The sequence below is a fragment of the Apteryx mantelli genome, chromosome 1, assembly GCF_036417845.1.
Source record: "Apteryx mantelli isolate bAptMan1 chromosome 1, bAptMan1.hap1, whole genome shotgun sequence".
Classification (NCBI taxonomy): Eukaryota; Metazoa; Chordata; class Aves; order Apterygiformes; family Apterygidae; genus Apteryx; species Apteryx mantelli.
The window spans coordinates 75,140,110-75,161,253 of NC_089978.1; the positions used below are offsets into that span (position 1 = coordinate 75,140,110).

Here is a 21,144-nt window from a genome sequence, read left to right on the forward strand (position 1 = left end):
TTCACTTCTGTGGGGTAGAAATTCCTCATCTGAAAACTAGAAAGAGCATATTTCTGTGGTATAAAGAGAAAAGTACTTTTTCCTCTACTGTTCATGAGACTGGCTCCATACCTATTCTAAGAAACATGGAGTTCTACAAAGATCCCAGTCACTTCTGTGGACAATATGACTGTATTTAGTGATTTCCCAGTCTTTCTAAGACCATTAAAATACCTATTCCAATTTGTGAACTGCTTGTTGCTTTCCTCTGTGCAAATTTATTTTTTCAGTTTCATGATTGAGCCAAATTGTATTTCCAGTCAAACAAAGTGCTTATTTGTGTGTGTAGTTGGGGAGGGGGAGTAGGGAATGACTTTTAAAGTACTAATAAGTTGAAGTAAATTGGAAAAATCCAAAACACTTCACTGAAGTTATCAAAGGAGATTTTTTAGTTCATTTTTATATATATATATACACACACACTGTGTGTGTGTGTGTTTTTCTTTTCCTTCTGTTGACCAGAATACTCTTACTTTAAGGGAAGTAGTTTCATTTTAGCTTTAAAGTTTAACCCAAAATATGCTTGGAAGCAGTGATTTGGATGAGAATTTCTGCAGACCACTAAGGTTGAAGAGTCGATTCTAAGGCTGAAAAGGTGGGACATGACATGCGCTCTGAGGTGTACAATCCCCATGAGCTTTTGTTAGATAAATTAAAATGCAGTACTCCCCCCCCCCCCAACCTAACTGTTAATCGCACCTGTCCCCATATGTTTGCTGGAGTTTATTTTGTGCAGCTGCTGCAAGCAAGCTGATGCCAGATGGCAACCTCGCTCTTGGAACATAAAGAAAAGAACTGAAAGAACCAGGAGGGTCTTGGGCCTCCACGTGACTGCCTCTTCCCCCGAAGGCCCTGATCCTGCAGTCAAGGGGGGTTTTCTATATGAAGGGCTTGTAAAGTCGAGCCTTTTATGTGCTTTAACCTAATGCAATTAGCCTACCCTTTGATTTCAGTGGCTTGAACTTCTTGCCATTACTGTGTGGTCAGGTGAACAATGGAAAAGAATGTTCTTAAAATGGAGGCAAACGTCTTAATTCAAATTTGATTATCTAATTAACATACAGAGCCATATTTAGACAGCCAAGAAAAGAAGGCTTGATTTTTTGTTTGTTTGTTTGTTTTGCTTTCCCTCAAAAAGTGCTGGGGGCTTTTGAAAACAGGGTATTTTATTGTGAGGTATTTTATTGTATTTTAATCTCTCAAATTTGAGATTTCTTTTCCTGACTCCCATGCGGGTTTGGCATGTGGGCCCTGTGTATTGTAGTGAGAACATTCACTGCACAGGATTTACAGACCAAACATTTCTAACTGTAATGTCTACCTCCAATATTGGAGGTAACTTAGGATACAAAGTAAAATTCTTATAAAAAGACCCAATTACGAGCAAGGTTTTTTTTTTTTAAGTGTATATGTTTACAAAATCAGTAGCAGAAGGTGTTTATCATTCTGAGAAAGGATGGTCATCAAAATAAGATTGTGTTTACAGTGTAATAATTAGCTGCATCAGGATTAATATCTTATACTATGGAAAAAATGTGCAAGTGTGCATCTATGCCAACCTTGCTCCTTTTCTCAGAAAGGTCAGAGGATAAAAGTATTATGCCCTGTCAGGCAGCCAGCACCATTTTACAGCTGTTATTAGTTGTACTCAGCATAAAAGAAATAGGCTCTTGCCTTCAGCTCACAAAATCCAAGCCTGAAATGAGTTGTGCAAAATATTCAATTAAGATCTCTAATGTACTTGAAAACAGTCTTGGTTCAAGTCCAGACTGGCTCCGTGCACTTGGACTCATTTGCTGGAATTTTGTTTGTCTGATGTTTTCCAGCAAAGATTTTTTTCCAGAAGAGGTTTTCTTAGCCATATCCAAGGATGTACAGACTTTCACAGATTTTCGTGACCAGCATTATAATTTGATCTGTGTTTTATTCTATTTTACCTGATGCCTTCAAGGGTTTGCAAAAATCACGTTGATTTTTCACAGCTGTGGTAAGGCTCACTTCAGTGGATGTTTCCTGACTAACACAAACAATCAGATGGACAGACAGATGACTCCATGTGTACCTGCACTGACAAGGAAGTTGAACCAGTTAAGAAGTCCGCCAACTTGTGTACTCTTAAGGAGGCTGAGCTTTAACTCAAATCAGTTAACCAAAACTAACTAACTCAAAGTAACAGCACAGATGAAGTAATTTGAACTTTAACTTGACATGGAAGCTTGCTTTCAAGACTGTAAGAATACGCTTAGCAAAAAGGAGGTGGAGCAGTTGCAAAAGACATAAACTAGCAAAGCTGCAGGGACTCTGACTAGCGGGTAACCAGCATTTCCTGAGGGCTTATACCCTGTTTGCTTGTCTTTCCTAGTGGGTTTTTGCAGGTGTTTATGTTAATGTATCCAAGCTACAGCTGCACCCAGTTTGCTATGTAGATATCCCTACCTGCTGGCCCAAAATCCGGTGTTCTCAGGGACATCTGACCTATGCTCAGTTAAGAGAATGCTCTTTTGCACTGTAGCCTGTTAGTGTATATTCTAACTTGCACTAAGCTTAATGTTAAAACATAGGAAGGAGTGTAGACATGAGGCGAAGCTTGTGTTACATGGACCGTTAGAAGAGTGCAGCCAGGTTTGCTGTGCACACTTCTGTTGCATGGAGGCCCAGCAGAGATGGGGAACCAAATTAAACTAATTGTCAATGATGTCCTGTTCAGCAAATCCCAACTTCTGTTTCTGACAGCGTTAGCAAATCGCCAGGATCAATTCAAAGGATGCACTCCCTGCAACAAAGCACTGGCAGTCCGCAAAAGGTTTAGCAAGCAGACCTGAAAAGGACAATGGTAGGGGGAGGGAAGGGCAGTGGGAAGACGTGATCGTCTGGCCAATTTTCAGGGCAGCTATGCCAGCTGAGCTCCAGTAAGGCACCAGGGAATTCAGCTCAATGGGCTTTAATTTGTGCGTATGTGTATAGATTTTGTATGACAGGCACAATTCCAGAAGCCTTCCAAATTATGCCATTGTACTTAAACCCTAATACACAGATAATGCAGTCGTGCAATAATCAAAGCAATCTTTGTCATATTGAAAACTGAAACTCTTGAGGGCAGAGTTTAATCAATGTATTATTGAAACTAAAATCCAGCCTTACTGTGGTGATTGTATTACTAGGTGCTATACTTAATTCATGAAGAAAACTATGAATTTTAAAATTGAAATGAATCTCTCAAAATTTGCTGGTTGATGGAGAATGTAATATTAATTTTGTGTTGGTTGTAGGCATCAAAGAAATAGATAAGAAAGAAAAAAAATCCTTCTTGCCAGTTCTTGGGATACCTCTTTCAACAGATTCTTAAAGGGCTTCAAAAAATGTTATAGCAAAGCACTGCAGAAATATAGCTGTAATTCACAAGCTGCATCTCTATTTTTACTGAAGAATGTTGTGGTTCTGTTCCTTTAACAATTATGTATATGTCAGATGTCTAAGTGGAGGAAAGATTTCAGTATTTTTTTTATTTAAATACTTCCCTACAGTTTCTGTAGTATTCCCCCTTTCTTCAGACAGGTAAACTGCTTGGAGGTGGGAATGTATGTATATATATAAATATACGTAATATCCTATAATGGCAGTAACCATATGCAGGGAGTGGGAGAATAACCCTTGTGTTTGAGCTTGTACAGTTACCTACAAATTTGGCAAGATTTGCTTTAATTAAAAAAAAAAAAAAAGCTGATTCAAAAGAAAATACCACAGAGAAACAAGTCTGGGTTATATTCAGCTAGTAAGGAAACAAAGGATGATGCAGGATATAGAAGTGACTAGGACTTTCCATTCCAGTTTTCCTTCCTCATTTAACTTTTCTTTGGCTTTTTTAGCTAGAAATAATGTGTGTGGGCTGGAACAACAGCAGGCATGGAGTTTTCTCATTACCTGCTCCTCTGACATGGTAACACGGCAGTCAGATACTTGCTTTTCCTTCCTGTCAGGTCCTTCTTTCCCATTCCAGGGATATTTTTTCTCCTGATGTCTGGTACCTTCCCCTACCTAGCCAATCTTCTACTCCTGCCTTTCCTTAGGGACTCAATCTCAAGTGTGCCACTGTCCCCATGTATTGCGTCATCTGCACCTAATACACCCCTGGTCCTGCCTGCTGTGCTGTGTGCACAGCTATGTATCGTTCCATTAACGTAGGCCCGTTGTTGCTCTACCAAGTCCACTCTCTGCTCGTGGGAAAGAAAATGCTACAGGTCACAGGGGAATAAAATCAGTATGGTTTTATAGATACTGTTTGATAAGTCCCAGCAAAAGTTAGCTTGTAAATTGGAGAGCTGTAGGTTTTACTTTTGTACTTTAGGATGACAAGTTATGTAGTATCTTCCTGCAGCCTAACAAACTCTAACACATGGTTCACATGTTTGTTCAGATACTGATTGTTCACCTATAGAAAAACAAAAGAATAATTAGACTTCTTGTTGACAAGGAAGTGACATCCAAAAATAGTATTTGAGCACTGAACTCTCACTGACTTGTGAATCTGGACCTTGAGCTCTGTGGTCATCTGTATACAGCCTCACGTAAATGCGCTTGAATTTGCAGAATCAAGTGGCTGGAGCCAGCTGAATCTGTGTTGTCTGTAAGAGTAGAGTTGGAATTCCTCTATACCTGAACTTCTTTGCTTGGCAAACTAGCTGGCTTGTTCCGAAATGTAAACCGATCCCTGAGAAGCATGTATGAATGGTGAGTTTGGTCAGGTGCAAATGTGACCCCTCAGACTAATGTGACAGTAATCCCTATGCCAGAGTTGCTCATATCTACAGTGGAGATGGCAGCATTTCCCTCCTTCATAGTATGGAAGGATAAACACATTTTAATAGTGGGGGGACATATTAAGAGTTTAAACTGCAGATTTAAACAAACTACCATGTTGTACTCTGCCTTGGAAACCCCTAGTTGTTGCTGCATGACTACTGTTTTTTTATTTTATACTTCCTTTGTGCTGCTTTGTTTTTTAAATGCATATAAGTTAAAGTATATTAATAGATGCTGTGCCTCTTCTAACTAAACCCCACGGTTTATTTTAGAAACACATTTAAAACATAGGGAAATTAAGCTGACTTCAGTGAGGTTAGCAATGAGATTCAAACGTGAGTGTTGGGAAGGAACAAAGCTCTTCATTATTATGGTTTTATTTTGACTTCTGTGGTATTTCATTTTTTTTTCTTTAAGTTTCTGCTGGTGGCATCAAGTGAAAACCCTTCAAAAGAAAATTTCTTAAGTTTATAAGGGCAAAGGAAAACTTGAAAGTTTGAAACCTATGTGTTCTGTAACTACACGGCAAAAAAAATAGTTCAGACATACTGTTTTCAATATCAGAAATTCTAATACAATAATAGAAGCTCAACACTTTTTGGAAGGCCTGATTACTTTTTTTTTTTTTAATTACTTTATTTTTAAACTACAAGCAATGTGGATTCAACTCATTATTCTTGCTCAAATTCAGGGCCAGGAAATCCAGGGCCTGGAATTTTCTATGCTGAAATAATAAAAAGCTTGTGTCTAAAAAACTAATAATTTGAGAATATTCAAATAATATTCTGTTCCTATATTGTTATAAATTTAAAGAAATAATAAAAAGAATAGGCCCATATTTGGTGTTCGTAGTGGATACGTAGGGAGTAGTGGATACCAGATTACTCATTTCTAACTTGGACAGACCCTGACTTTGTCTATATTCATAACTTTTCCATGGTAACCAAGATGGATTATGGAGTTGAGACAGTTTTTGCTCTGCTCCATGTGTTTCTACTGAACCTTAGTAGAGCTATTTTGGTGTTAAATACTGCCAGGCAGTGAGTAACCATTTTTCCACTTTACCGAAGGAATATGTGGCTTTAATTCATCCTTGCATCAGCTGTGGCCTTAATTTTACATTCATCTTCAGTGAGCTGATTGAACACGCTAACCTAGTGGAAAACTATTCCCCTTTCAGGGGGAAAAAAAAAAAAAAAAGCTTTCCTTAGTTACCTTTATGCTGGATTAATGAGTTGAATTAGCTCAAGCAAGATAACCATAGTGGAAGAGTGGTACAAGGATGATGAGGAGAGTGAACTCTTGTTTTCATTGGCTTATAATTGTACCACTGTTTCAATAGCAAAGTGTTCTACCTTTGGGGCCAGGGGTTTGAAGACAAAAACTTTGCTACTCAATTATAACGCAGTGGAACTCAGCCAAATATTTTAGGCTATCATCATCCTAATTTGAAGCTTTTAAAAAACAAAAGGAAACAATTTTGTTTGGTTCAATAACACAACTTGCGAAGGATAGCCAGCCTCCTATAGAATGCCCTGGTGAGCCAACCTGGGACCGTGCAAAGCAGGGGCCTTATGAGTGTTTGACTTCAGCCACAAGGATATAAGACATTTTTATTAAAAAAAAATAGAATTTCTCTTAATGCAAACTAGTATATTCCTTCTGATATCGAGGGGAATTTGGATTCACTAAATTACAGTCTTTTGGCACTTGTTCAAAGGGGCATTACCCTTTCTTTTAGAAAGAAAATACTGTTGGATGGAACAGTTAACTTGTCCTTGTTGGATGTGATGGTTGTAACAGATGTGCACAACAAATAATGAGTTCTTCTGGCCTGGCCCTCTCCCATGATGGCTGGTGGCCTGAGATGAACTCTATCCAGCTGTGGAGCCCTGCAGTTGACTGGTGTGTGGGCATCATCCCATCTGCGCTGGGTCTGGGCATACTCACTACAGTCTAGGAGAGGTATTGCCACAGCACATAGGGCAAGTCCCACTGTTGCTTAGGGCAAACAAGAATCATCTTTCCTTCTTGGCTCAGGCACTTGGGTGCAATGAAGCTTTTGCTTGTAGCCTGGTGGGTTTTGGATCCCACTGTGGGAACCTGGGGCTTTGGTGCAGTCACGAGTTTCAAGTTACATGGCAGATTCCCTTAGTACTGGAGAGCTGGTGGCCATGGTATCTGCTATGTCTCAGTTCAGTACAATAAAGATAGTCTTGCATTTTAGAGTTTATATGCTTCAGAAAATAAGTTTTCATCTATTAGCACTTCAAACTATTCACTGAACTGTATTGCTAATGAAAAAAGAGAAAATGCCTTAGAAAGCATTTCCAAGTTCCAGGAAGTAAACAGTTGTTGCTGGGGTGTCTGTTTAAAAAGTTGGCAGCCTCCGAAATGATTACAGATGCAACTCTACTTCAAATGAAACAAAACCTAGTATTTATGCCTTCCTACTTGTTGCTTTGTCTTCTCAGAGAACTGGTGCTACCTTGCTTGGCTCTGCTGAGATCAATCTGTGATTTTTAATACATATTTTCTCTTAAAGAACTGCAATTAAAAATAAGTAATACTGAATATTTGTTTCAGAACATAAATATCTGTGCCCTGGACTATAAATCTAGGTCTATGGTCTAAAAAGTGCTAGATGGTAACATGCAGAGAGCTGATGGGTCACGGGGTGCTCTTTCCCCTTGCTTCAAGCTGCTAAATCCCATTAAAACGGAAGTTAGAAACATATTTCATGTAGTTTTAGTATTTTCTCTCTGTGAATGCAATTACTGTGATTGACACACAGATTGCATTTAATGATGAATAAAGAAGGAAGTGGTCTCTGTAGCTGTGGTGGGAGGGGGTTTGTCCACCAAGCGCTCTCCCTGCTAGAAAGTGATTAGCCTCTGAGTACACTCTAAAACCCTCACACTAAGCTATTTACTGTCCACCAACTTGGTTTTCACTGGGAAATCTTTGGATACTGAGCTGAAAATTGTCACATGAAACCCTCCCTAATCTTAATGAGATGAATTAATCAATTATGCTGCAGTTGCTCAGTTACAGTCCTTTTCCTGGTTAAGCTCCTTCTTCATTAGTTTTTGTATGTTCTAAGTAGTTTCACTGGTAATTATGAAGGAAATGGTTTTTATGCCATTCTGCTTTATGCTTTTCTTAACCTATACTGAAGGTATGGTGTGTCTAAAATCTACACTCCTGCAGAATGCTTAAAATCACAGTATCCTAAACTATTCTGTGAGCTCTTCCATGTGTTTCTCCCAGGCACCCCATCTCATACAGGAGCTCTGTTTACAATTCCTGCTGAGTTTAGCTGTGCAATTGAAGAGGTTACTGCTCTCATAAGTCCACTCTTCTCTGTTGCTGGAAGTTATCACATGCATAAGAACAGGAGTATTTAACTTAAAACCACTGAAATCCAAGTATGCTGATGCACAGGGTTGCAATCACAGAGTGGACTCACAGCTCCCTGTTCTGCTGGTCTGCTCTGCCAGGGAAGGAGTGACTTTCAGCAGAAGGGCAAGGCAGAAGGCTGAGGGCAGTAAAATTTCCAAATGCTACAGCATTTGTTAATCTAAGTAATCCAAGAGAGAGTATGAATTAAAAGACCTTTGCTACTTTCCAAATTACCTTCACAGGGGACTGGGGGAAGTGTGCCATTTCTGGAGTGCTGTCTTGTTCTAGTTGATCTCTTCCCTTTCCATGGTGGACACCCTTCATCTTCCTTCTCATGCTTTTTTCCTTCAGTTGCTTCTCTCTTTTTCTGTCTTGTTTAGATACTTGCTTTTTAAATGGTTCTTCCTGTCAGAAAAGAGAGAAATCAATATAAATGCATGTAAAATAAAGACCCTGGCAATGCCTTGATTTGCTAACACTCTGTGATATTTTCAGGGATGTTCTCTTGGCACCAAAGCTCAGTTAGCAAAGAAAGGTGACAAGTGTGCTTGTTGGTGATATTGCTGTTGTCCTCTTCCAGGGCGAAGGAAGGGAATTCTTCCTTTTGTTCATTAGAACTGCCTGGGCCATTAGAGATGGAGCAAATTCCATTAGGCAGCCCAGTGGGTAGCTTGATTCAGGTAACATATTTCCTCAGTTTTCAGTTGGGATTGATAAAGAATGGTCTTATATAAATACTCCCACTTGCTCCTGCTATAATGGCATACCTATGGCCAATAAAAAGCTTTAAATTGCAACAGAGAGAAGAGGAATGGTTGATGGGAAGAAGCATGACTTGTCATTTATTAAAAATTAAGCCTGAACTGGTTTCAAGTTAACTGTATAAGCATAGAGAGATCAACCTGTAGCACCATTTATTGCAAATCTTGCCAACTATTCCCCATAATCCCATTTTCAGCTGTACCTTTGCTGGATTTCCTCTGTTTGGTTGAAGAAGTCTGCTGCAGCTGTCTGCATCATGCTTCCTTATTTACCTTTCAGGTGTCCTTCAAAATGGCTCAACCATTTCTGAACTGGAGACTGGAGAAAATACTTTCTAGTGGCTACTTCTTAGAGATGTTTTAGTACCTATTAATTATGGAGCAGAGACTTACAGATGATGTGGGGAGGGTTGTATGATGTGTTTACTTCTGTATGACAATTTGCTTATGCATTTACTAAAATCTGCCAAAGTCAATATTTGGCCAAGAGAGAAATCTCTGAAAAATATCTTACAACCATAATTTTGGTATTTCCTAACTATGGAGTACCTAACTTTACAACCTTTATTTTTAATATAATTCTTTGGTTTGTAAGATGCACCCACAGTAATTAAAGCTGCCTATTTTTCCATTATAGAAGCTTCTCTTTTAGTTGCTTATTTCTTTGTCAAGTCTTAACTGTTTAGGTTGAAGCTTTCTATACTTGCTTGCTGCATCAGACTGAATAGTTTTGGGAAGCTTTAGCAAAAGTGATACAGCTGTATTCAGGAATGGTCTTAGGACAGGAAGAAGTTGGTAAGGGGGGGGTCTGTTTCTTGCTTGCAATGCTAAGCGATTTTTCTTGCTCTGTCTTTCAAGTGCTTTGCTTCTCCTGAGCAAATCCTCTGGAATTAAAATGAGAACCAAAGACCTGGCAAAGGGATAGTCCTGGGATAAAAGAAATACCACTTACTGTCCTCTGGAAGACTCAGCCAAATTTGGATGAGCTGCGCCTTTGAAAAATCTCCTTTTTACATATGTTGAGAAACTACAGGCTTCAAAAACATTTAATTCGGTGACCTCAGGCTAGACGTAGTGGGTGGGGTAGTGAATGCAGGGGCTGTGCCACACCCATAGACATTGAATCATACTCACATGACAGAGGACAAACCTCCCAAATCAAGACCTACGACCACGGAGGCCCAGCAGCCCGAGGTGATGGTGAGGGACGGGTGAGGGTAGAGCTGATACCGGCTCATTCCCGCCTGCTGGGCAGTGCTGCAGCTTCCCTGCGACTTTGAATGAAAGCTGGGAGTTGCTGAGTTGCTGAGTCCCTGGCTCTGAGCCAGGGATTTTGGACATGGAAAGGTTAAAGTCCCTCTGTTTTCTTTCTCTGGGAAAGCTTGCTAATACCTCACCTAGCTGATTTTATAACTCACCTGTATTACTAATGAAAATAAGAAGCTCATTACTTTTCACAGAGTGGTCAGGATAGATTTTGGAGTCCTCGATGCATATTGCCATTTGGTCACTTTAAATATTGCTACAGTGTTTGGCTCTGTCTCTCAGGGAACTGTTAAGCCACTGCTCCTTTTTTTTTAATTTATTTTTTATTTTTGAGAGTGCTGTGTTTCTGTGGTGGACAATCTGATTGTAGAAACTAAAGCACTTATGAATAGCCTAATAAAGTCTGAAAAGCGCTCTGGGATTCATTTGGTGAAAGTGGCTGTATAAATGGAAAGTTGTTAACTGTGCAACTGGCTGCCAATTGCAGTTAATCTCTAGCACAAAAGCACAGCAAAATGCACTATAGAGACAGTTCCCATCTAGAAAGAACTGGGAAGGAAAGAACAGAAGTTCAGGGCTACCTTTTGGCTTTGTGCTTTACACTGCCCACGAGGATATCTCGCAATGTTGGCCATGTATTTTTCAGCTTGTTGCCAATCCTCATACCATCTCTGAACTTGATACTGAGGCTCGGACTTTGTAATTCTATCCAGAATGGCACGGTTTTCTTGGCTCACTCTCAGCAGCTCCTTCTTTCGTTTTTCCCTATTTAAACTAAAGGGGAAAACATACAAACAGAATCAAACTTCTTCACAGTTATTACTGTTCCCAAGCCTGGGAACCCAGAATATGAAACAGCTGTCAATCTTGTGTTAGAGGAAAATTCTCTTAAGGCTTTATACCTCTTCTACAAGGACTTCCTCCTCCTTGAATCTGCGTTAACCAGCCTTCACAATTCAATCTGTTTGTCCTTCTAAAGATGATAAGAAGTGTCTTCTAAATTGATTCCTGACTATATGGAAGCTTGGTACATTTGACAAGAGGAAAAATGCTATATTTAATCTTTCATCTTGTATTAAGCCAGTCCTCCAGTCTTGAAATTGCTTTAGTGCTATACTGAAGGTGAGGGCATGACCGGTGTCTGTGGTACTTAATATTTTTAGTCACTTGGGTTTTGACCTCTGTTTTTTGTAGAAACCTCATGAACTGAGTTGAGAAATATGAAGACAACTGAGATAAGCATATGACCTCAAGCTCTTTGCAAATTTTTCGTGATTTCTTAGACTACAGTTTCACAGGCAGCTAAGTTGATCTCATAGCAGTTTGCTGCCACCAAAAAAGGAAGGCCTTGCTCTTTTCCTTTCTTTTCCTGCTTCTCTCCCCCCTGCTTCCAGCTGTGTGGTCTCCTTCATCCCTTGCACCAGCCCTGGAATTTGTCAGGGCCTTGCAAAAAATGGCAGAAAAACTATCCAGGTTTGTTTGTTTTTGTTGGGTTAGTTTTCTGCTGTTTTCTTGAGTTTAAGTACCTAATGGAGATGAAAACCAGAGTTGATCCAAGGGAAGCAACAGGAGGTTGCTGCTTGGATCAAGAAGGGAGAGAGGGAATAGAAGGAGGGAGGTTACTCTTCTCCTCTTACACTTGTGGGGTCATATCTTCAGCAATGTAGTTAACTGATGCTCACTGATACCTGCGCAGATTTGGGTATTATTTATCAGTGACAACACATAAGTGCTATAATGTGGATTTGCATGATGTGGACATGAAAAACTGTATTTCAAATAATTTCTGTCTTCCCAAGGGATTGTGCAAGTGTCTGGATATTTCTGACCATGAAATGTAGCAAGTTCTACCTAGGTCACTTGAACCTGAGCAGCAGTTTGCTCTCTGGAGACATGTTAGAGTCTAATGAGCAATCAGTTTCTCATGAACTAGTCTGTCTGTAAATGAGTCACAAGAGATAACAACTGCCACCTGAGTTACACAAACCATTCTCTGCTGTACAACATGGAATTTTTCCTTTGCTTCCAAAGGCTGTCTCTGCTGTTGACTGGTTTGCTGTACTGGGGGTGCGTATTTCCTCGTGAATCAAAAGAATATAAGGTTGTTCCCTCTACTGATAAATCTTCAAGGCATACTTTGCTTCATCTCCCTTGAGCAACAAATTATATCTTGATTTCTGCCTCCTTCCTGCTCCATTTTTTTTCTTCTTAATTCTATATTTGCTCTGTTTTTATTTCATCACTAAGCTTTGGATCTCCCTCTTTCCAGTGGTGTCTGAAGAAACAACTGGCAAAGTCAGCAGCAATGACTCACTCAGCAGCAACAACAGCTTTGCTGAGACATAATAGGTTTGCTTCATTTATTTCCCTTAAAGTAGGGCAATGTTCTCTTTTTGCATTCCCTCAGTTATTAAGCAGAAAAACTAATTTAAAGCCATCTTCTCTTCAACAGAGGGTAGGAGGAAAAAGACTTGGTGTTGGATTTCCTGTGATAGGGCAAGCAAATGGCTTCCTGAAATGCTGATTGTACCTTAGGCTGCCTTTAGATACATGTCCTTGCAGAGCAGTTTATCCTTAGCTATGTTTGTCACTGAGAAAGTAACTTGATAACTAAATGCAAATAGTGCTGATGATGTTACCTTTTGGCCTTATAGTCATTTTTATTGTCAATTTGTCCTTTTGTCCTCATGATGCAGGACATCTTCTTCAGCAGCAAACGGTTGTCTCTTTCGATGCCTGAAAGTCGATCTTCCTCCAACTTTGTGTACAGAAGGGATAAAGAAATGCTTCTGTTTTTACAAGGCTATAGCAAACAGCAGTGATGTTATGATTACCTAACTGGGTGTTCACAGTTGCTGTTTCTTCCTCTACACAGAGTGTGACAAACACTGTTCAGGTAAAGTTTCACTCTGGTGTTGAGAGAGCCCTTTGTATCACTTCAGACTCATTTTAGTGGAGGCCTGATGGCAAAAGTCCCTTTGAAATGCTGTGAATTTGACCTTCAAACACTCTCCTGTAACCACAGAAGCAACCTGCATGATTAGCAAATGTATTTCCTTAGTGCAAGCAAAATTTCTATAAATATTTGTCAAAGTATTTTCCAGAATCATCATTATCATTTGTGTTTATAGCAGCATTCATAGACTAAAGTCAAAATCAAGGATTGTAATGGACACTGTTCAGATACATGATGGGACTCGTCCAAACTCCTCTGAAGTCAATGGGAGCCTTTCCATTGACTTCAGTGGGCTTTGGATCAAATGGAAATTTTTCCATTGACTTCAGTGGGATTTGGATTAGGTCCAGTTGCAGGCCATTCTTGTCCTGGAGGAGTTTCAGGCTCATGTAAGAGGAGAAGCAACAACTGGGTGTAATGAACAAATGGGGAAAGATGTGTGAGGCAGTGTATGCTAGTTCTATGCATTGTTAGCATGATTTTAAGCCTTTTTAATTTCAATTTTAAGATGGAAGGTATTAATGATCTCAATAATCTCAGTGTGTCTGAAATTAAACTGTGTAATGGGCAAAATACCTTAGTGTCAAAAGTGGGACAAGAATTGAAGGAATCCAGAGGAGAGGGAGAATCCTGTTGTATATCCTGGGGCATTGCCTAATTTGTAAAACAAAACAAAACAAAAAACAAAAAACCCCACCATACTGGTGTTTGAAGAACACAAATCCATGCTAAAAGTGTGTTTGTGAGGATTGAAGAGGAACAGGAGAGAGGTGCAGGGAAGAAACTTCAGTTATCTGTGTCCCAAGAATGCCATCTCCAGCATGGCTGAGTTGGAGGTAACCAGAGAAAAGGTGGATGGGGGAAGGCAGGGAAATTACTCTTTTCATAGCTGGACTTCAACATCATGCTCTCACAAGCCTCCCAAAAGAGAATTACTGAAGGGATAGTACTGTTCTGAGCATACTTACTTCTTATTCTTCTCCTTTCTTTTCTTTCTTTCTTTTTTTTTTTTTAATGTATTTGATTCTAAGCAATCTAAAGATATTGCATGTCCTATATAAAATGAGCAGGAAATCCTGCTCATCCTGCTCTGATTGTTTTGAATGGCTCATATTATAGTAGCAGGTTGCTGTAGGGAATCTAGTGCATCTGCCTTGTTTGCTAGGCTGTATAACTAAAGCAGGTCAGATACTGGTCACATTTTAGTATAAATGTACCTAAAAACAGTGCATTAAGTAATCCCATCAGGCTCTAAACAACCCTGATGAGAATGACTATGAAGAAGAGAACTGGTTCTGGAAGATAAGCTTACTTGCAATGTTACAGTTTGTTTTTTGTTCTTTCTTTCTTTCTGTAACGTATTGGAAAGAAGCAGGATGAGAAAGAGATTAGGACCACAGTCTCACTTCCAGGTATCAGGACCTGTATTTCAGATGGACATGCCTGAGATTAGTGAGTTTTGGTGGTTGTTGTTGTTAACCTGTGGGGTTGCTGTGTATATATTCAACTTCCATTTTCAGAGGAACTGTTTCTGTGTTATTTTTACAGTAATACGAAAAAATTAACAACAGAATCCAAGTCCTAATATAGCATATGATTTTATGCATGGGGGAGAAATTAATTGTTTTGATAGTGAAATAATTTTAAGTTGCCTGGGGATTATTATGTCATGCAGTGAGATGATAAACATTTTTAAGTGAATGAATCTGAGGTCCTTACATGGGCTCTGATCCCATTGCCTAAAGGGCACTCTGTTGTAAATTAAGTCATTGATAAAGTTTAGCTGCATGTAATTTTTTATTGTCTCAGGTTTGGGGGGGGGGTGTTGTTGTTTCCTTTTAGTAAGCAGAGTTAATTAGTTAACAATTTATTTTCCACTGTCATCTTTTATAAAAATTTGCCTCTTGAGAGCAATAAGATTTTGAAGGATAACTGTCAGTCAAGGCTACCCATTGTTTCTTGTGCTTCAGATATGTTAACATCCTTTTATTCAGTTCATTGCTCTGTATCTTGATGACTGTGTTATTTCTGTTACTTGGGATGTTTTTTACATGGTGTGCAGAATTATCTTTTAGGAGGATACATGAACACTTGGTATTTGGTAATCTGAAGCAGTCTGATTGTATCAATAATCATAAAGAAAAAAGTAACTTGTTTAATAGGGCTGGGAGTGTGCTATCCAGGGATTCTGATAGTCCTGTTGCAAAAATCACTGCAGCAAGATAAAAATGGGCTTGAAATTTTGACCATCTGGTAGTATACGCTGAGGATTTTCTCTTTATCTTCTTTGAGAGGAGATATGAAGGAAAGCATGCTAGTGCTAAGGAAAGAAACCAGTGTAATACCTTAAGCTTCCCTAACTTCAGATGAAGATGGCCATATGTTGCAGGGGTACTTGTGTCCACTAATGGTTTGGCTGCCTGGATCTGCAACAGAAGAGAAACGTTTATCCATTTTTGTTGGAAATACCCTTGCATATCATTATGGGAAATCTCTTAATTTCCATGTTCTGCTCTGTTAGCCAGCAGTAACACTATTAATCATATGATTCATTATATCAGCAAAGCCAGGCTTGCCCAAAGAAGAGTAGCGGGAAATGAAAATGTTAAAGGCAAATGTTCTGAAGCCTGCTGGCGATGCAAAATGCTCTTTATGCTGGAGAAATGTAGAAATACATAAAGCCAATTATCACAGTGTTGATGCTATGATAAAAGAAGTATGGTCTTAAGAGAAGGCAGCCAGGTCTTATTAGACCCAGCAGAAAAAGGTGGCTAATGCAAGAAAGCCCTAGGTATTCCTAAACTGTATTAGGTCTTCCAGGGGGATGCAAATTTGGGATGTTGCCAGAAAGAGGTAAGCAGTACTGGGAAAGGACTTCTTGTGTTGAAAGTATTCCCAGACATCTTCATATTAGCAATACTTTTTAAATGATCATGAAAAGCAAATAATGGATCTAATTATTTTAGTAGAATTGGTAGTTCAGTGGCACAATAATCTTTATCTCCAGCCTGACCTAAATAGTCATGCAATACATGAGGAAGAAGAATGATCTATGAGTTGCCTTGGACTGAAGAAACCCTGTCAGAGAGAAGCTGGTAATGGGGTGTGGAGGGGAGACACAGCAGAGACCACTCTTTCTGACTGGGGTCCTGCAGGGAGTGAGACTGTTGGTTAAAACAACAATACCATGATTTCTATCATGAAATGCATGTGGTAAACATTCCCCCTCTGTCATACCTAATATTTGAACTATTCCATCTCAGGCTGACTCAGACTTTTAGAATCATTTGCCCTGTGATGTAGAACAAGAAGAGAAACACTTGCTATGAGAAAAGAGTTGGTCAATTAAGAGCAGTATGTACAGCAATAACACAGACCCATGGAGCAGGACACAAACAAAGCAGAGCCTGAGTCCAGCTGAAGCTTTTCACATCTCTTTCTGTAGCAGCTTTGTTTTGAGTCAAGGACCAAGCCTGAATCCCTGATGGCAGATTTGTTATATGTTCTACCAAGACAATCTCATTACTTTTCTAACACAGCAAATTATTTATAGAATTGATTGGGACAACGTTTAGCAGTTCCTAAATTTTTCTAAAATTCATTTTAACTGCTCAAGTTTTTGTGAAAACATGCAGCTGCTTTTTTGGGGCAGTCTCTCTAAAAAGGTGTGATCCTGGAAGGTGCTGACTGTTCTCAGCTCCCACTGATTTCAATAGGAGAGTGCTCATCTTAACAGGATTGGGTCTGTAAAGCATTAAGCAGTTGATTTTATTGGATAGCAGAACTAAATGTGCTAAATGTCTGAGGATTTTATTGTTTTTTGCTTCTTCTGCTGCTATCTCTTCCACTTCAGGTGTTCTAGGTTACTATACTATTAAACTATTTTAAAATAAAAGTAACTTTAAGAAGACATACAATTTTTAAAAGAGGGTTGTTATTGTATCAGTCAGTGGAAATAACCAGTAAGAAGAATCAAATTTGATAATTATGCAAGCTGTGATTTTAATTTATAGATATCAAATTTATAGAATTGTTTCAAACTTGAACAGCAAAAGGCAGTTTTAGAAACAAATTTTTTTGAGTGAAATTTGTATCAAAGTAACTTCATTTTTCTGGAAAGTAATATGACTAATTTCTCTCCTGTTCTTATATGCACAACTGTAAAAAGTAAATCTTGATATTTTTAAGCCCATCCTGATCTCTATTGAGGCACTTTTTGGAGCCATGGTGTTTTTGGACAACCGTTTTATATTTAATTTTGTGCAGAGTATTGCAGAGAAGAGACATAACTCTGTATTTTTCCACTCTTTTCTTCCATTAAGAAAGCAACACAGTTATTCAGACTGCAGATATTCACCCTTGTGTACGTAGAAACATGCTGGCACATTTTTGCACTTCTGCATCATGGAGAGAATTATAACTTATCCCTAGATTTTGCCATCTCCAATGAAGTATACCTACATGTTACTTTTTTTCTTCCTCACTCCTTATTTTTCACCTTTCTCTCTTGCTCTGGTTTACTTGTGAGCTCCTTTAATGCAAAGTCTGGACATCACCAAGCAGAGGCCCTTACATTTTCTTACAGGAAGCCCCTATCACTCTTGGAGAGCGAGAGCCGGTGCCGCAGGGAGTTGTATGGTTCAGGACAACTTGCTTAGTAGTCCTGCTGACTTCAGCTACCCCACCACACAGGTACCACTGCTCTGGTAGCTGCCCTTCACCAGAGCAAGCCTGAATTCATGTCAGCAGTAGGCAGGGTACCAGGGCAACCAGTGTGGGAAGTGAGGAGTGTGCCAGCATGACAATACAGACACTTTCCTGAAAAGTCCACTCTTTGGCCACTGGAGACCTTGTCAGTCACCACTTGATCTGTGTGGGAATCCTGTGATAAGGAACAAAGTTCTCTCCCTTCTGAGCCATCTGTTGCCCAACATTACAGTTATTTTTTTTTTTCTTGAGCTCAGAAATTATCACTCATGTTTAATCATAGGGCAGTAGTCTTGGTAAATGTTTTATTCTCTATAAATTTCTTCACTATATATCATTATGATATCTAACTAGTCTTTATTCTTGGTCTCTGAATGCCTTAGAGTGTGTGTCTGTGTATATACACACACACATGCATGCACACACACACACACATATATATGAAATGCTCTGCACACTGAATAAAGTGGAGTTCTGTATGCACAACGGGTATGTAGAGTATTTCAACTACTCTAACATCAGTTCCCTGCTTTAAAAGAGCCACTGTTTAAATAGCCATGCTCATATACAATAGCAAGCCTCTCAAGAGGTTAATTCACTTAGAAGGAAATTTATTTATTTAAACATTGTCAATTTGATTAGAAAAATATGTCAAATTCAATTCTCTACTTCATGTTTAACTTTTTTTCCACCTGCAAGTCAAATTATGGGAACAATGGAAGGAAGGAAGGAAGATATTTTTATATGGTTAATGAAACAGAGCCAGTCTGGAAATAATGAAGAACTATTTCTTCGTATTAAAGCTAATTATATTGTGACACAGTCTTCCTAAGATAGCAATACAGTTGAATCATCACTGATGGTATTCGCTACTTACGGATTTTCATAAGGGAGCAGTCCTGCGTTATTACTGATTTGGAGCAGATGACTGACTGAATCTTTTTCACTTCTAAATCTGTGAACATTGTTATGATAATTTTAAATGGTCGCAAAAGATAGTACCTATATTTGCAGGCTATTCTTAAAATGCATCTCTCGTAACTTATTCCTGATTGTTAACTCTCATAACAGTATTAAGAATGAATAGAGAATTGCTTTAACCTTGTGGGTAAGCTTAGCCATTCGTGAAGGCCTCTGCTCTTTATCAAACAGTGGTACCTACCTTTTTCTTGTGCTCTTCATACTTTGCTTTGTCCCATTTTAGCTGAAGATATTTGTTGCCACATGGTAAAACTGGCTGGTAGGCTCGATGCATCTTACACAAAATAAAGCATCTCTGAATTTGGGCTTTTGAAGTATGAGTAATATCAGTCTGAGCCTTTTTAAGCAAAGCCCTAGAGACTTGTGGTATGTTTGTAGCAGGTCACATGGTGGTTGTCATGGTATCGCTGCTAAGAAAAAGAATGAATAGCTGGTGGTAGCGTTTCGAACAATACATTTAACGAATAGCAAACAAGAACTGAACGTTATAACATTCCAGAGGATATTGTATTCATATATAAAATAGATTACCAGTTATACTTCACTGGTCAGACCTACCTCCCACTGATTAAGGAAAGACAGTGGTGTAAGCTATTAATAATGCTTCATACAGTCCTATAAATATGCAAAAGACTTTATAATAGGCTAAATTTGCTGAGCTCTTAATTGAAAGGCATGCCTCAGTACAGCACAGAGCAAGCCCACAGCGTGAGGTGTGGTGTTTTGCACTGCAATAACTTGTTTAAAACATTTCTTCATTGATAAGTGTGCACTTTTCAAAAGCCACAGCAAATGTGTTTATAGCAAAATATTTCTGTTTTTTAATAGCCTTTTCACCTTCCTTTATCTTCATTGCCATCTGATTGCTAATGAGGTACGGAAAGCTCACACAGGCTTGCAAAAGCCAGTTGTCTACAAAGTTGGCCACCGTTTCTCACGCAGGGCCATCTTCACTTTCATTCCTTCTTGGTTACATTTGGCAGGGAGGTGAAAGGGAAAAGACAAGTTTTCTCAGGCCCACCCAAAAATGCCAAAGCTGCCTCTGCTTGTTCAAGCTCTGCTTGGCCCCCTCCAAAGGTGGGCCTGAGCCAACGTTGTTTACCTGAGGTTTCCATCCGCAAGGTGTGGAGCACCTTGAGGCTCGGTCCAGCAGGCTGCCCAGGGACATTGCTTTTGGCTCGTGCAGTCTCTTGGTGAGGCCCATACCTGCTAAAGAGAAGACCTGAATTAAACCGTATAGCTGTGATGTTAAAACAGGTAGGATAACACACATTATACAAAAGCACTGGCAAATAAGGAGGGAACTTATTAAGGCAGACAATACCAGAGTTTACTAGCCACAATTGGTCTGTACCAGAATGACCCAGGGGATGTTCCAGTACAGCACAAGGCTCTTAGTGTCAATTATTCATGCACATAGTGTTTCATCTGTGTACAGGGGAATAGCAACACATGTATTGCACCACTGTCCAACACAACTATCATTGCAGAATTAGGGCCAGTGCTCTCTTTACTCTCTATCTTGATTAACTTTTGCATTTCTTTAGCAAAGTTAGGTTGGATATTGGGTTTTGTGATTTTTTAGTGGCAGCTGGTGTGAAATGCTTAAACAATTGAAGCAGACATAAAGTTAAAACCTTGGTACATACTAATTTTAGTTTATAGAGCAAACACTTTCATTTTTAGAAAAGTGATGGAAGGAATTGAAAAGTGGGGTGGGTTTTTTTTCAGTTGCTGGGGATCATGTATTTTCCTGATAATGTAATAGGAAGATATGGAGAATGTCAGTAGAATTAATAGAGAGTACAGAGTTGAAATACATCTTTCTCTTCAAATATATGGAACATCTAACTGTGCACAGTAATATAATACTGTATTTTGCTCTTGAACAAGTAGAAATGCTTAGGCCCTCATTTGTTCAGCAGGGTCATGGCCTCTGTCTTTAAATGCTGCATGTGTAATGATCCATTAGGGACAGATCCAAAGGGCACCATTATCAAAGGAATCTTTTCATTGATTTTGATGAAGCCCTTGAAATGTGAGGAAAACAGCCTCTCATGCTGATGGAAACATGGCCCATCAAGAATGTGAAATCTCTGGAACAGTTTCCTTGCTGCTTCTGAATTAAAAAGTTTGTGAGAGAAGGGAAGTGGCTTTAAACTTCCTTTGTGGTCGCCTCTTCTCTCTCTACCCTCAAAAACTGTGCACCATATATGCATTTGCTCTGACTTG

The 21,144-nt window shown here is 39.2% G+C and overlaps 1 protein-coding gene across 1 annotated transcript in view; it reads right to left on the reverse strand.

Moving 5' to 3' along the window:
* CFAP97D2 (CFAP97 domain containing 2) overlaps positions 1–19,211 on the reverse strand; it is a 29,131-nt gene extending 9,920 nt beyond the window's left edge. Inside the window, exons 1-4 of the mRNA XM_067312770.1 lie at positions 19,094–19,211; positions 15,570–15,650; positions 8,476–8,646; positions 1,977–2,106 (exon numbers count right to left, since the gene is read on the reverse strand). Of these exons, the coding sequence (XP_067168871.1) occupies positions 1,977–2,106; positions 8,476–8,646; positions 15,570–15,650; positions 19,094–19,186 (475 nt within the window). The 5' untranslated portion in view covers positions 19,187–19,211. The remainder of the gene's footprint in view (positions 1–1,976; positions 2,107–8,475; positions 8,647–15,569; positions 15,651–19,093) is intronic.
* Between the last annotated feature and the right edge of the window lie 1,933 nt (positions 19,212–21,144).